The sequence below is a fragment of the Lissotriton helveticus genome, chromosome 4_1 (genome assembly GCF_964261635.1).
Source record: "Lissotriton helveticus chromosome 4_1, aLisHel1.1, whole genome shotgun sequence".
NCBI classification, from domain to species: Eukaryota; Metazoa; Chordata; class Amphibia; order Caudata; family Salamandridae; genus Lissotriton; species Lissotriton helveticus.
Genome location: NC_136063.1, coordinates 9,513,614 through 9,530,096, shown reverse-complemented (window position 1 = coordinate 9,530,096; position 16,483 = coordinate 9,513,614). Strand labels below are relative to the sequence as shown.

General features: G+C 47.1%; 1 protein-coding gene across 2 annotated transcripts in view; it reads left to right on the top strand.

The window, feature by feature from the left end:
- The window catches only part of LOC144826898 (GTPase IMAP family member 3-like), a 77,255-nt gene extending 67,844 nt beyond the window's left edge, over positions 1-9,411 (top strand). For both annotated transcript variants that reach the window (XM_078685360.1, XM_078685358.1), the window contains one exon: positions 8,261-9,411. In XM_078685360.1, the coding sequence (XP_078541486.1) occupies positions 8,261-9,054 (794 nt within the window). In that variant the 3' untranslated portion in view covers positions 9,055-9,411. The remainder of the gene's footprint in view (positions 1-8,260) is intronic.
- The last annotated feature ends 7,072 nt before the right edge of the window (positions 9,412-16,483 follow it).

The following is a 16,483-nucleotide window of genomic DNA, read 5'->3' as shown; positions in this document are numbered from 1 at the left end:
GGTCCTGTTGCCCGCAGGGGTATATGAAAAACTCAAGGAAAAAGAATGGGAGGTGGGAGAGAAAAAGATTGATTGGACAGCTCTAGAAGCTGAAGATAAAATACGAGTACCAGGTACCGGTCTTGGGGAAAAATGTAAAGAATTACCAGAGTTATTGATTCAAGTTTTGCCAAGGTTACTAGCCACGAAAAAGGAAGATTGGGATGCAATTTCAGCATGTAAACAGAAACAGGATGAAGATACTAGTGATTTTTATTCTAGATTCGAAAAATGTTTCATTATCAACAGTGGTTTGAAGACAGGTAGCGAGTCATACCCTCATCTTTTTGTTACTAAACTAGTCGAGAATTCAAGTCCACAAGTTAAAAATCGAGTTTTGAAAGTCGAAAGTACTTGGCAAGCTAGTACCCCGTCACAGATGCTTCAGATGCTCCAGTATCACCAGAATAGAATCAGGGAAGAGCAAGAACACGAAAGGAGACGTATGAAAGACACGAAAATGAAAGTACTAGTTGCACAATCTATTCCACAAGACAGTCAGAAGAGGGGTCCGAATCAAGTCGGTCATCCTGCAGCTACCGTTAAAGGGACATGCAATTATTGTAAACAGCCAGGTCATTTTATAAACGAGTGTGCAGTTCTGAAACACAACATAGCAACTGGTAAAACTAAAGAAAGACCACGTCCGCCTAGACAAGAGCAAGTTTCACAGACTTCTCAGCCACCCCAGAATGCACAACAGACAGTTCCAGCACCGCAGCCTATCGCTGCAACACAGCATGTTACACAGCAGATGTACCAGTATGCCCAGTCAGAGTATCCAGAGTATCAACCGTATTCATGAAACAGCCTAGAGAGGGAGGTAGGTTTGCCTCTCATCGAGATACCTGTAGATCAAGAGGGTCCCTATGTACATAGTCAAGTATTAGGGAAAGACAGAAAGTTTTTGATTGATACAGGGGCAAGTAGGACTACTATCAGTCATGACGAGGTTCCAGGGGCTCCGCTCTCAGGCTCTAGAAATGGTTCCCTTGGATTTTCAGGAAAGCCTATTGTAAACGAGATATCAAAGCCAGTTACTCTAGAAGTTGGTCCATTGTCCCGAACTACTGATCTGTTACTTACAAAGTCATGTCCAGAAAATTTGTTAGGTATTAAAACATTGAAAGAATTAGGTGCAGTTATTTGCTGTTCCCCAGAAGGAATACGTATGTTTTTAAGGGATTTTAAAGGTCACTATGTATTACGAGATTTTGATCCAAGATTGTCCAATGTTCCGCAGCATTTATGGGCGCAAGGTCCAACTGATGTAGGTTTTATGCAAATCACACCCCATCGTGTGACTCTCAAGCAAGGTATAGTCCTGCCGCGAATCAGACAGTACAGACTGCAACCTGAGGCTGTAGCAGCCTTATCCAAAATTATTGACGAGCTCATTGCTCAAGGAGTAGTTGTAGAAACTGACTCCAATGTATGTAATTCTCCTATCATTCCAGTCATGAAACGTACTGATCCAAATGCACCCCCAGCATATCGATTAGTGATTGACCTTCGAGAACTTAATAAATGTATTATACCCCAGTATCCAGTAGTCCCAGATATTTCATCCCTATTGACAGCTATTGATTCTGAAGCTACATTTTTTACTGTAATAGACCTCAAGAACGCATTTTTCAGTGTTTCCTATTCATCCAGACAGCCAGTACCTTTTCGGTTTTTGTTTAAATGGAAGGAGCTATAAATTCACACGAGCTCCTCAAGGTTTCACAGAAAGTCCTAGCATTTACAGTCAAGCACTTAAAAGACAACTAGACAATATTCACATGCCAACTGACACTGCCCTGCTCCAGTATGTCGATGATCTACTGATCACAGCCCGTTCTGAACGTGACTGCGAGCGAGCGTCACTTACAGTTCTGTATTTCCTAGCCGAGATGGGGCACAAGGTGTCCCCTTCAAAGCTTCAGTTCTGTGTCCAGCAAGTGATCTACTTAGGCCACTTACTGTCCAAGTGGGGTAGGCAGTTGACACCAGACCGTATCCAGTTAATAGCGAGTCTTCCACAGCCCAAGACACAGAAGGAGGTACGTGCTTTTATTGGCCTTACTTCCTATTGCAGACAATGGATTCCTCAGTATGCATTTCTAGCAAAGCCATTGATACAGTTAACGACACAGGAGGCAGCCGTATCGACTGTCCTCCCTTGGACATCTGAACATACACTTAGTTTTAATGAGTTAAAGAAAGCTCTATGCCAAGCACCTGTTCTAGCTACACCGAACTACAGTAAGCCTTTTACACTTTTTGTCACAGAACGTGATGGTACAGCATTATCTGTTCTCACACAAGATCAAGCCGGACAGTACAAGCCTTGTGCTTATTTTTCGAGCACATTAGATCCAGTAGCCCAGGCTTTGCCTGCGTGCCTCAAGTCAGTTGCAGCCACAGCTCTAGCTATTAGACAAAGTGATTCCATAGTATTAGGACACTCCCTGACAGTACAAGTTCCACACTCCGTGGAAGTTCTTTTAAACCGAACACAGACTCAGCACTTGACCATTGCACGTTTAACAGGTTATGAACTGACACTGTTCCAGCCACACATAGAAATCAGACGCTGCAACGTTCTAAATCCTGCTACACTGTTACCGTCAGTTACTTCAAATCCTGCCACGCATGACTGTGTGGAAGTTGTTAACACTACGACTAAGCCAAGACAAGACCTGACAGACATTCCATTACCTGATCCCGACCTGACACTTTATGTGGATGGTTCATGTATGAGAACCAGTACAGGAGACGAGTAGCCGCGTATGCAGTGACTACTGAAACTGAAGTTATTGAAACACACCGTATTGACACCCTGTCTGCTCAAGCAGCAGAGCTAGTTGCTCTGACCCAAGCCTGCCTACGTGCCAAGAACTTGAAAGTAAACATATATACGGATTCACGTTACGCATTCGGAGTTGTACACGACTTCGGAGTGCTCTGGCAGGAGAGAGGTTTCATGACTTCTCATGGAACCAAGATTCAGCATGGTCTCCTCATTCAAGCTCTGTTAGATGCAATACATTTACCGACAGCTATTGCTATCATGAAGTGCAAGGCACACACGAAAGTTACTGACATTATTTCCCAAGGTAACGATCTAGCAGATCGAACAGCCAAGCTTACAGCTCAGACACCAGACATTCCAGTTAACAAAGCACAGACATCCACTCCAGAACAGACTACTTGTATGACAGTTAAGGACCCTACACAAGATGTCATAGACATACAGTTACATGCTACTCCCGAAGAAACCAAGAAATGGTCCGAAAAAGGAGGGGTCCAGACAGATCAGGGATGGGTGACGAAGGGAAAAGCCACATGGTTTCTCCCCGACTCTATGGTTCAAGTAATTATCAATACTGCACATAGTCCAGCACATCTAGGAGAAAAAGCCATGTTAGACAGTATCCAGAACATTTGGTTTAACAAGCATTTACGAGCTGCAGCCAAGCAGAAAGTCCGTACTTGTATGATATGTTGTCAATTCAATCCAGGTAAAAGTGTCCCGGTGGAACAAGGTGGATTCCAACCTCCTGACCACCCTTTTGAAGTCCTCCAGATGGATTATATTCAAATGGAGCGATGTCGAGGTTTCAAGTATGTTCTTGTAGTTGTATGCGCTTTGTCCAGGTGGACAGAAGCATATCCAGTTCCAGATTACACAGCAGCGACCACTGCCAGGCAGTTGGTTCGTGAATTCTTCCCCCGTTATGGACTCCCTAGGGTCGTGTATTCTGATAACGGCCAGCCATTCTCATCAGAGTTAATGAAGCATGTTTCCCTTTTGTTAGGGTACCAGTGGAAGTTCCATTGTGTGCGCCATCCTGAAGCAGCCGGTCTCGTAGAGAGACATAATCAGACCCTGAAAATCCGTATTGCTAAGATATGTCAAGAGAAAGGTGTAGACTGGCTAGTAGCTTTGCCAGTTGCTTTATTCTTTATGCGAATGGTCGCACACTCCAGATCAGGTCTGTCCTCTTATGAGGTCGTATTCGGCCGCCCCCCAAATATGTGGGGTACACCTAGACCCCGCAGTATTACAGATGTTTCAAGTAATATGCTGACAGATTACCTAGCTTCCTTGATGTCTGCCCTACACTCTTGTCGTTCACAGGTTGCCGCCGCATTTCCAGACAACACTGAAGTGAAACCGCATGAGGTCATCCCCGGGGATCTCGTTTTGATAAGGAACTTTGATCGTTCAAGTCCGCTGGAGCCCCGCTGGAAGCAACCTCAACTAGTCCTCTTGACCACCCGTACGGCCGTGAAGTTAGAAGGCCGTAAGGGGTGGGTCCACCTGTCTCACATCAAGAAGTTCCATGGATTACGAACTAAAACTTTTTCAAAGGATTGTTCCATTTCGAAAGACTGCCCTATTCTCAAGGACTGTCCCGCTACTGACTTTGAAATCAAGCCCTCCCTGTTAGAGAAAACTCCGCAGCAGGAGTATAAATCCAAGCTCCGGTCTAGTAAAATAAGTCAGCCAGTTTAATTGTCTAAGTCCCCCTCGGGTGAAACGGTTAGACAGGTATCTGACATGTATGAGATAGACCCCCATAGTGAGAGAGTTAGTCAAAACTCTATCCGATGTATCGTTTTTCTAAGTTTTCTATTGTTTCTAAGTTTGATGGTTACTTGCACAAGTTATGCATTGCATTTATGTTTTCCAATTTCTCATGTAAATAAGTTTTCTAATGTTACAGTAGAGCACACGTTTAGTGATCTGCCTCCTCACGAGTTATCCTATCATCTTGCTATGCGCAACAATACATTCATCCGTATGTTACACTATTCACACCAGACCAGCAATGGCACTAATTGTTGGGTGTGTGGTTGACTCCCCCCTTTCCAGACACCGAAGGGAGTTCTGCCACTCTTTCCTTATCCGTTTTCACATAATGGTTTGTGTGGAGCATGGTCCATGTTAACGTCATCTTCAAATGATATGTCCCTTCTGAATCGAACATGTTTTCCAGACAAGCAAGGTCTCCCCCATAGAACCGGGTTAGATCTAGAAAATGAAGTTTATAATTTGGGTAATTATTCTTCGAATTTTATGGTCCTGAATGTTCAGTCTGATACTACTCCAGACTTACCTGCTATTTCAGTACTACCAGTCAAAGGCGAATTATGTGTCAGAAATAATGGTTCTGTACATGTAGGACATAGTGATTGTACTACTACTGTCGAGTATAGTGACAGTGGGAAATCTATTTTCAAAGCCTCACGTCATTCTTATTTTGTTTGTGGTCAGACCGCATATGTTCGTCTGCCCCTCGATTGGGATGGAACATGTTACATTGCCTTCCTACTGCCACCCGTTTTTCTAGCCCCATCTGATTATCATAGAAACACACATCTAGTACACGTCAGACATAGAAGGGAGATTGAGTCCCCAATTGTCGATCAAACTGAAACTGCTCTAGAATAATATACAGATTTCAATAAAGGTTTCTTCTTCTTTATAGGATCTATCCAGAATAGTAAGTTAATACGTAGGCTAACTAGAACCCTTGAAGCAGTAGTGAATGAAACTACTTCTGCTCTAGGTAACTTTGTCGTGCTCCAAAATCGTCTCGTTCTTGACGTCATACTGGCCGATAGAGGAGGAGCATGTAGAGTCATCGGATCTAGTTGCTGCATTTTCATTCCTAATAACGCACCATCTGTTTATTCCGCTATAACCAGACTTCATAAAATTGCCCATCAGTTACACCAGAATCCAGGCACCTGGACATGGTCCGGTTGGCTCTGGAGTATTATATCTGCCTGGGGATGGAAAGTATTGTCATTCCTAGGTATTGCGGTAATGATCATATTCAGTTGCTGCCTCTGTATACAATGTGGCCCTGCGATTTGCGGCATTTGTGCTACATCATGTATTCCTAGTCCTAAGTCCCGCTCTAGATCTCGTTCCAAGACAATTCGAGACGAGCAAATGATGCTATATGAAATGATAGATGGTATCATGAATATTGATGTTTCCTGATGGAAACGTAGTGACAAGGAGGGAATGTGGAAAAGTAAATTTTGCCATGTTCTGTGTCCCTACGTGTTCCCCACCTTATGTTATATGTGCATGATTAATATGCATATGTATTCCCTATGATCGATTAAAGACGCAATTAGAGTTGTGTCCATCTCTAGTATGCCAGTTACCAGTCTTCGTGAATACAACGAATATCAGGCCTATGTAAAGCTACGTTGCCACGTTTTACAGTGTGCACGTTAATTCATTGAAAAGTTCCCGTTTCTAGGCCTCAAAAGGGCCCGGACTCAGATTCAGCTCCTGTTTCCTGAACCCTCTCCGAGGAGCGATACAGCCCCCACCTGTATCCCTGACCCTTAGCTTACTTTCATGCCTCGCAGTGCCCGGCTCGGCCTGGCTCTGCCTCCTAGTCTGCCAAGAATATGTTATGTTTCTAGTTATCAGTCCAGCCCTCCTTCTCTGCATTCCTAAGCTACTGAATCGCATCAATAGTTTCCGTCATGGTCTAGCCTTTATGTCTCCATGTAAGAGAAATACTGTATTAATATTCATAGAATATTCCTTGCACCCGCACTACATGTAGAATAATGTATGCACCAGTCTTAATGTCTGTTAGCCTTTACTCTGATAACTTTTAGTTTCTATCAACATGTTCTCTAAACACTAGATACTAGATATGCTTAGGTACATGTCGCTCTGAAACTCCAGACTTTAGTCTCCTCTTCCAGCGCAGAAGTCATAGCCCCCAGTTCTCCCTAGTAACACGTCATTGTCAGTTTGCGCGCACCACTAGGTTCGAGGTCCCAGCTGCTCAGGTAGCCCCCTCCATGTTTCCGCCCCGTTTATGACATATTCTGTTACGTTTACATCACATGTCTATGTATACGCCCTGTACACGCCTTCTTGTTACATCATTTCTGCCTTATCTTTCGCGACTGCTACAAACTCCGCCTACTGCTACGCCTACTGTATTGAATGCCATGTAAATGTTTTAACTATATATACTTGTGCACTGTTATTAAAAGTTAGCGCTCCTTTGTCCCTGCCCCAGGCAGCTGCCATCCCATTCCCATGCAGGCTGTCCTGTTCCTGTCCTTTTATGTATGATTAAAGCCTGTATACTCCAGCTACCTCGTATCTTGACTCTTATTTATTGAGCTAACCGTTTATAGATTATAGTCAAAAATAGTACCGGTAATTAATTATTTTTTTACCACACATAGGACACCCTTGACCCCTTTCATAGGGCTGCCATCAGGGGGCTCATTGATCTTTTAGGTGGTGGAATGTCAGCACATCCCCTGACAGCTTCTTTACCTTTGCACCATGTCTAACATACCACATGGGAGCAGAGGCAAAGAGATTCCCTCATTTGAATGGGCCGTCCCCCATACAAAAGAGGAAACAGCCGCTGAGGATAGCGCTGGTGCTATAAGTGCCCCATCCCTATCTGTATTACAGACGGGGCTGCACAGGCTTCTGCCACTCCTTCTATGATACCAAAGTGGCTCAGGGTTAGGCAAAGCAGGCGCAAACACCAGTTGCGTCCCCGTGGCACTTTATATAACACGGCTCTTGATCTGTTTTTCTATATGCATGGAGTGTGTACAAGGATGAGCAGAGGTTTCTCAAAGGTTTGTAAAGCTGATGCAGTTTTTGAGGTATGCTGGGCTAGTGCCTTGAACTTAAGGGTGAGCACTTTGAAATGTATTTGTTTGTGAATGGGGAGCTAGTGGTGCTCCTTCAGGTGTGGTGTGATGTCTGCGGAGAATGGGAGATTGCAAATGAGTGAGTTGAGAAAAGCACAATGATGACAACATTCTGTATTCACTATGTGTAGAATATAAAGATTTTCAAATTAAGATTTTATGGAAGTGTAATGTGTGTATATTCCACCTGCTAATCAAATAGCAGGCAAGATAAACAGAGTCCCAAGATGGTGGCCCAACCACAGGCAATTTGCTCGCAATGGTACAAAAAAAAAAAAAGGAAATCCTTCCAATAGGGAAATAATTAAATGAAAGGAAGGTCTGATCCCCACATACAAAATGCATGGTGCTTCACAAACAAACTGACAACAATTTAGTAGAGCTTATTTTTATGTTCCTAGAATATTGTACTCTTGCATTTGTGTATTTTAGTTCTCCTGGTGCTGGAGCCGTGTATAAAACTGTCAAATAAAATAAAACATTAAGATTGTCCATATTTTTTGGTTTGCAGATCCTGGAAACTATGAGACCAAAGACAGAGAGATGAGAATCATACTCACTGGAAGTGCAGGAGCTGGAAAAAGTGCCACCGGAAACTCAATCCTTGGTGGGAAGCCATTTTTGTCCAGGGCTTCTCAGAATTCAATGACCCTGACGTGTGAGGCAAAGACCGGCAATCGGAATGGAAGGAACCTTGTAGTAGTCGATACTCCTGGTTTCTTCAATGGAAATGTACCTGAAGAAGAAGTGAGGAGGGATTTGAGAGAGTGTTGGAAGCTCTGTCATCCAGGACCACACGCCATAGTCCTGGTCCTCCAGGTGGGCCGGTTCAGCCAAGAGGAACAGCAGTCTGTCGAAAGGATTCAAAGCGTGTTTGGAAGGGGAGCGCTGAAGCACATGGTCATCGTGTTCACCCGAAAAGAGGACCTAGAAGATAGATCAATCGATCAGTTTGTGAATGAAGCTGAGCCACATCTCATGAAGCTTATTGCAAAATGTGGGAATCGTTACTGTGCATTTAACAACAAGGCGACTGGCGAAGAAAACACCCAGCAGGTGATGGAGTTGATCAACACAATCGATCGTATGGAGGTCAAAAATGGGGGGCATTTTAATCCTGGTGAAGCCTATACTGGTAAACACCGATGGATCAAGCGTGCAGCTATAGGAGGGATGGTTGCGTTGATAGTTGGGGTAATAGTGGCAGCAGTGAAACACTTGCCAAGTGAATACATGGTTGTGATATCAGATACTGTAGGAGGGTGGTGCAAAAAACTGTATAACCAATCTATAATCAATGACTAGCCATAGAAATGCTTGAACCAGTCCCTTATGTGATTTAATACATGCAATCTAAACTTGTGTTGCCCCTGCAGTGCACAGGGGCCCGACATCTAGGGGGCCACCATCACACAATCATAAATCCTTCTTCATCTCAAAGGCTACCAGCTTGTGTGAAATACTGGAGGCCACATATACAGGAGTCAACCGTCATTCCTCATGAGGCAATAGTAACATGTACTTAGACAAGCTAACACGCTCCTCCCATGTGCCACACATGTGCCACACAGTGCTTCTTAACTCTGCTTCTACTGCACCTGAGTAGGAGATACATGTTGTACAATCACATAATCACATGCTAAAATAAAGTACTGTATTTTAGAACTGTGTAGAAACAAATACCTTCTTTAAAGGTAAAGCGCTGCTTCATGTCCATGTCCTTTTTTTTCTGAGTGCACAGACAGATTTATCCAGTTACAGATATACTAGAACAAAGGCAAGTTACAAGCTCCACAAATCATGATTCAACCATCAGAAATCTATATTCCAACTACCAAGGAGCCAGTTAGGCTTCAGGTCGAGGAGCAGAGGCTTTCTACTTGTGACCAAGACTGGGGTCTAATTTATCCTGGTCTTCCTGCCCTGAAGCCTGAAGCACCAGCGCCTTCCTGCTTGCCAAAACCAATGCGCCCTGTGAGGAAGAGGAGAGCGCTTGGAGGGAGTGGGGTCCAGTGGGGGATCCTGGTGAGTGGAACCCCAAAGGGAGGTGTGAGGAAGCAGCTACGGCACCTGTTGAAGCTGGTTCGGATTATCAAAAAGGAGAATGGTGAGGCTTGGAAACCAGGAACAGTTAATGTTTAATTAAACAATAATGGCCGGTAATAGAAGCCACATCCCCTACAGTTGCCTCAGGAATTCACTTTGCAGTAAGTACATGGCATACTTTATACTGTACAGTGGGTGCAATAAAGTGAAGATCGTCTCTCTATGAACAGGAAATACTGGTACAGTGGGTCATACATTGCATGTTTAGATGTTTGATCCCACTCTAATAAAAGGTGCCATAAATACCAACCGGAGGTCACATTCTGAGGTGGACCAGGTAGCCGGGTGTGTGATGTGCTTTATCTAGGGTGATGCTTACTACTAGGCATTGTTTGGGCTTCATCTGATGAATGCAACTGACCAGCTGCTCTGGCATCATGTCCGTGGGCCAAATTCTTTAATTAAACCAACTGTTACTGTTGTATGCATGAGTGCCTCTGCTGTGCATTTATTTGTGTTTGAGTGTGTGCATCTATCCCAGATCACCTTCCCTGGAGCCTGAGACACTAGTTCCTGCCCGCTTGACAAGACCAGTGTGCCCTGTAAGGAAGAGGAGAGCACTTGGATGTAGGGAGGTCCATCATGGCGAGTGGCTCCCTATAGAGAGGTGTGAGGAAGCAGCTGCTGCACCTGTTGAAGCAGGTTCTGATTATAAAAAAGGAGAACAGCAAGGCTTGGCAAATCAGTAACAGTTTACATTTAATTAAACAAGAGTGACTGGGAATACCAGCCACATCTCTTACAGTTGCTCCTGGAATTCAATTTGCATTAGGTAAAGTGGATCCAATAGCGTGAGGCTTGCCCACCTTTGGACAGGAAATACCGGTACAGTGGGTCATAAATTGCATTTTAAGATGCTTGATACCACTCTGATAGAAGGGGCCATAAATACCAACTGGAAGTCACCTTCTGAGGTGGTCCGGTTGGCCGGGTGTGTCATATGTGTTATCCATGGTGATGCTCACTACTAGGCATTGTTCCGAGTTTATCTGATGAATGCACCTGACCGATTACTCTGGCATTGTGGTCTTGGGCTGAATGCAGGCCCTCTGCTGTGCATTTATATGTGTATTTAAGAGTGTGCATCTAACTTGTTTCTTTAACCATTATATCTAGCGACCATATGTGATTTATTGCTGAAATCTTCCAGGTGTGTTTGAGGTTCGTTCCATATCTCATGTTTCCATTCAGAAAGTGCTAGGGGTGAACAGAGGGCAGCTATATAATGCTGATCTGATAAAGAGTCACACTAAAACCGCAACTAGTGTTTTACCGTGAATTTGGATAGCGCAGGCAATGTTGTTCTATGGTGTGTGGAACTCCTAAGTCAAGTCAAGGCAAGTCAGAAATTTGTATAGCGCGCTACTCACCCAGAGGGTCTCAAGGCGCTTAGGGAAGAGGGGTTCGCTACTGATCGCACAGCCAGGTCTTGAGTTGCTTTCTGAAGGAGAGGTGGTTCTGTGTGCGACGGAGGTGGGTGGGGAGGGAGTTCCAGGTCTTGGCCGCCAGGTAGGAGAAGGATCTTCCTACCATGGTGGCTCTCCGGATGCGTGGAATCGCGGCGAGTGCTTGGTTTGACGATCGTAGTTGGCGGGTGGGGGTGTAAAAGGTCAGGCGAGAGTTGAGGCATCTGGGTCCTAGGTCGTGGTGGGCTTTGTGTGCGTGGGTGAGGAGGCGGAACGTGATTCTCTTGTTGACGGGGAGCCAGTGCAGGTCTCTCAGGGGACCGGATATGTGGTTGTGGTGAGGTATGTCTAGGATGAGTCTAGAGGAGGCGTACTGAATGCGTTGAAGTCTTTTCTGTAATTTGGCTGTGGTTCCGGCGTAGAGGGTGTTTCCGTAGTCCAGTCGGCTGTTGACAAGTGCTTGGGTGACCATCTTCCTTGTTTCGGTGGGGATCCATCGGAAGATCTTTCAGGGCATGCGTAGGATGTTAAAACATGATGATGAGACAGCGTTGACATGTCTGGTCATCGAGAGGGAGGAGTCCAGGATGAATCCCAAGTTGCAAGCATGGTCCGTTGGTTTGGGAGCACTGCCTAGAGCCGGGGGCCACCATGAGTCATCCCAGGCAGAGGGAGATGATCCTAGGATGAGGACTTTCGTTTTGTCTGAGTTCAGTTTTAGACGGCTGTTCTTCATCCACTCGGCTACGTCTTTCATTCCTTCGTGTAGGTTGGTTCTGGCGGTGGCTGGGTCGTTGGTGAGGGAGAGGATCAGCTGGGTGTCGTCTGCATAGGAGATGATGTTGAGGTTGTGATGGCGAGCGATGGATGCGAGGGGACTCATGTAGACGTTGAATAGGGTGGGGCTGAGCGATGATCCTTGTGGTACGCCGCATATGACTTCGGTGGCTTCGGATCTGAAAGGGGCGAGGCGGACTCTCTGCGTTCTTCCGGCGAGGAACGAGATGATCCAATCCAAAGCCTTATCTTCTATCCCGGCGTTCCTGAGGCGTGTGCAAGGGTGTGGTGGCAGACCGTGTCGAATGCTGCGGAGAGGTCCAGGAGGATGAGAGCCACTGTTTCTCTGTTGTCGAGCAGTGCTCGGATGTCGTCTGTGGCTGCAATGAGGGCGGTCTCGGTGCTGTGGTTGGCTCGGAAACCAGATTGTGAGGGGTCGAGGGAATTGTTAGACTCAAGGAAGGCGGCGAGCTGACTGTTGATGGTCTTTTCTATGACTTTGGCAGGGAATGGGAGGAGCGAGATGGGGCGGTAGTTCTTAAGTTCGGTGGGGTCTGCTGTAGGTTTCTTCAGGAGGGCGCTGAGTTCGGCATGTTTCCAATTTTCCGGGAAGGTAGCGGTGTTGAAGGAGCAGTTGATGATGTCCCGGAGTTGGGGTGCGATGATGGAGTCTGCCTTGTTGAAGATGTGATGGGGGCATGGGTCGGTTGGCGATCTGGAGTAGATGGAGTTCATTATGCGGATGGTGTCTTCGGTGTTGATCGGGGTCCAGGCGCAAAGGGTGGCTGTGGGGGGCTTAAGTTCTGTGGTTGGGGGAGCGGACAGGTCTCCGAAGCGGTTATGTATGTCAGCGATCTTGCTGTGGAAGAATGAGGCTAGAGAGTCGCAAAGGTCTGGAGAGGGGGTGATGTCGTTGTTGCCGGCGCTGGGATTGGTGAGCTCTTTGACAATGTTGAAGAGTTCCTTGCTGTTATGGGCATTGTTGTCTAATCGATCCTTGAATGCTGATTTCTTGGTGGTGCGGATCAGCTGGTGGTGTTTGCGGGTGGCGTGCTTGAGGGCGGTCATGTTGTCTGTGGTTGGGTTTCTTCGCCAGGCTTTCTCGAGGGTGCGGCAGTTCTTTTTGGAGATCTTGAGGTTGTCATTGAACCAAGAGGCTTTTTTGCTTCCTGGAATCTTGGTAGGGTTTTTCAGGGGAGCTAGTTCATCAGCGCAGTGGGTGATCCATTGTGCGAGATTGATGGCTGCTTGATTTGGGGCTGTTGGTCTGGCGGGGGGGTTTTGGTTCAGAGATGTGGTGAGTTGGTCGGTGGTAATTTTGTTCCAGCTTCTGCAGGGAACTTGTTGCAGGTGGTGGTGGGTCGTGGTCTTTCTGAAGGTGAAGTGGACGCAGCTGTGGTCTGTCCAGTGGAGTCCTGTGGCGTGATTGAAGGAGATGTGCTTGCTGGAGGAGAATATTGGGTAGAGAGTGTGTCCGGCGTAGTGGGTGTTATGCTCCTGCCCAACCCACACACTGCAGGAACGAGGATCAATCCAGTCCACTTCCCCGACTCACCAGCCACTCACTGAATGATACAATGAGGAAGCTGCTGACCCAGAAAAGAGGGTGGAAATCAAAAGGTAACCAAACCTTCCACCCTGGGAACGTACTGTACAAGGTACACCCACAAAGGGAAACACAAAACATGCCCTATGATAGTTTCTCAGTCCCCACTCCTACCTCTGAGCATATGACCATAATCCAATTATTACCATTTCACATACACTTACCAATAGCGTGAGCACGCTTCGCCTCAAGGAGTAGTCAGTCAAACTCTTACCCAAGATAACCTCTCTCAGGTGACTGATGTGCAAGACTGTCCGTCTTGAAAGGGTGTTTGGTTTGGGACAAAAATAGGAACTTACAGGGTAAAAAACACACCTATTCGTCAGGCATGAAAAACCCCTGTATTGTGTGACCACGGGGAAAAGGGGGGGTACAATGCTCCTCAGACGCTTTGTCAATTCCGCTCCTTAACGTCCTAAACAGAGGAAAAACCCAGCCGGGTTTCCTCGCGGAATGGACGATAACGTCACTTCCGCATACAACGATGCGGACAGATCGCGCTCCAAATAACAATGCGCGCGAATCTCCGGTACTTTCACCGCGTCTCCGTGACAGGAGAGCGGTAATAACAAACAGGAGCCACTGAATGCCGGCTACTAACGCCCAACACGGACAAGGGAAAAAATCAATAACAAAGGGGGGTGAAGGGGGCGGGAAGGGCTGGAAGTCTTCTAAAGGACCCTAACTGAAGAGGTAATTCAAGAATAAACGGGGCGGGCAGGAACGGGGTATTTAAATGAAACAAGGCTTCAGAAACAGGAACTAAACAAGGAAGGGGATGAAAAAAAAGGTATCAGAAAAAAGGGGAATAACCAAGTCTCTGCACGAGCCCGTGCAGAGACAGCTGCAATCAACAGGAAAGCCTGGAGCCAGGAAACAGGAACCCACAGATAGCAATAACAAGCATGGACATAAGGGTAGGACTCCTTTTTATGCTACTGGTGTGTCATGTGATGGTATTGGACATGGTCAACAAAAGAGGACTGGGGACCTAATCCTAACAGTGGGTGGGGTGGTCACCAGTTGTTTGAGTCCGAGATTGGCGATGTTGTCCAGCAGGGTGGTGGTGTTGTTGTCGTTGTTATTCTCTAGGTGGAAGTTGAGGTCCCCTAGGAGGATAGAGTCATCGGAGGGGAGGGCGTGTGGGCTGACAAAGTCAGCGATGTCTTCGCTGAATTGTGTGCGGGGTCCTGGGGGTCTGTAAATGAGGGTGCCTCTGAGTGTGGTCTTGGGGTCAGTGTGTATCTGGAAGTGGAGGTGTTCGGTGGTTATGAGGGTGTCGTCAGAGCTGGTCGTGATGCGTATGGTGTTCTTGTGAATGATGGCGATGCCATCTCCTGTTTTGTTGATGCGGTCTTTTTGGATGATCTTGTATCCATCCGGGATGGCTATGGCGATGTCGGGCGCTGATGAGGCGTTCATCAAGGTTTCCGTGAGAAAGGCGACGTCCGGAGTTGTGGTGTCTAGTAGGTTCCATAGTTCAGTGGCGTGTCTGTGGACGGAGCGGATGTTGAGCAGGATGCACTTCAGGTGGTTGTTGTTGGTGCATGGCTCTGCTTGTGCGGATGTAGTAAAGGTACTAATGCTGCAGAACTTGCAGGATTGGCAGGTGAAAGGACCGTGGGTGCGTCCTGGGGCGGCTCGGTGGCAGTCCTGGAGGTGTTCGCTGTTGAGTGCAGTGAGGGTTGCGGCGTCGTATGTTAGGCGGTAGGGTAGGCCTTTGCGGGGTCCAGGGGGTCTGGCGCTGGGCGAGGTCTAGGCGCGGACGGGCGTAGACGGGCTTACCTTTGGCGCGCATAGGGCGCGTCCGCTGCGCGTATGTGTCTCTGTCATAAGTGGAGAGTGGAGGGGGGCGGAGCGAGGGAGGAGCAGCTGGGAGGCGGGACCGGGGTGGCGAGTGGGAAGGGTATCGGACTGGATGCTGGAGGGAACGGGGGTGGGGCCGTGGGGGAGTAGTGTTGAAAGTTAGGCTGAAACCGTCAACATTATCGGCGCCCTCTTGTTCTTCTCGAACCCTTTCGTGCACGTAAACAGCCGCCATTTTGAACACCATGGCTTCCCTGCCCCTTGCTGATGGCCAGCGCGTCTCTCTCCCTCTCCTAGCCTCGCAGGCATCCCCCGCACGCTGACAACCCCCTCGCCCTCACATGCCTCGGATCATAAACCCCTCTTCAGCGCAGCTCTGCCTCGGAATCCCATCCTGTTCCCAGCACGACACCTCCCTTCATTCCTTTCATGGCCCCAGGTCCTTTGATACAAACCCCCTTCTCCTGTGTGCCCGTTTGTCTTCCTCGTTCCCAGGCCACCACCTGGCTCTGCGGATACTGTTTATTGCCCCCAGTACAGTAGGAAGCTTCCCCCCATTAAAGGACCCTCGGGTCGATCAAAGCCCCCACCCTACGAGATCCGATCGAACCCCACACATTCCGTGAATCGGCGGAATATCCAGCTGCGCGATAATCATCACCTGTTGTGACCGGGGTGGGGACTTCTACTGTAAATGTGTGTGGGAACGGGCCCGAAGGGGAGATTCCGGGAATGTCTTTCCGTACATCAAAGCATTGCCATGAATATGTAAACTGTAATAAAGCCACAAGTGTGTATGTAAGGGGCCAGGCCTCAGAAATAAGTTAGAGCACCTCAGAACGATACCTGCTGTCCAACTGATGTGTTTCTCCTCCGGAGAAAATAAAACCTTGTTTCCTGCCTTCCAGTCTCCAGCGCCTGCCTCTTCATTTGTTAATATCTTGTGGGTTCAAGAGGCGACACCGCCGGGCAATACTTAAGGATCTTATATTCTGGTTGGTAGTGTCACCCTTTTACAATTGGCGTCCCAAGC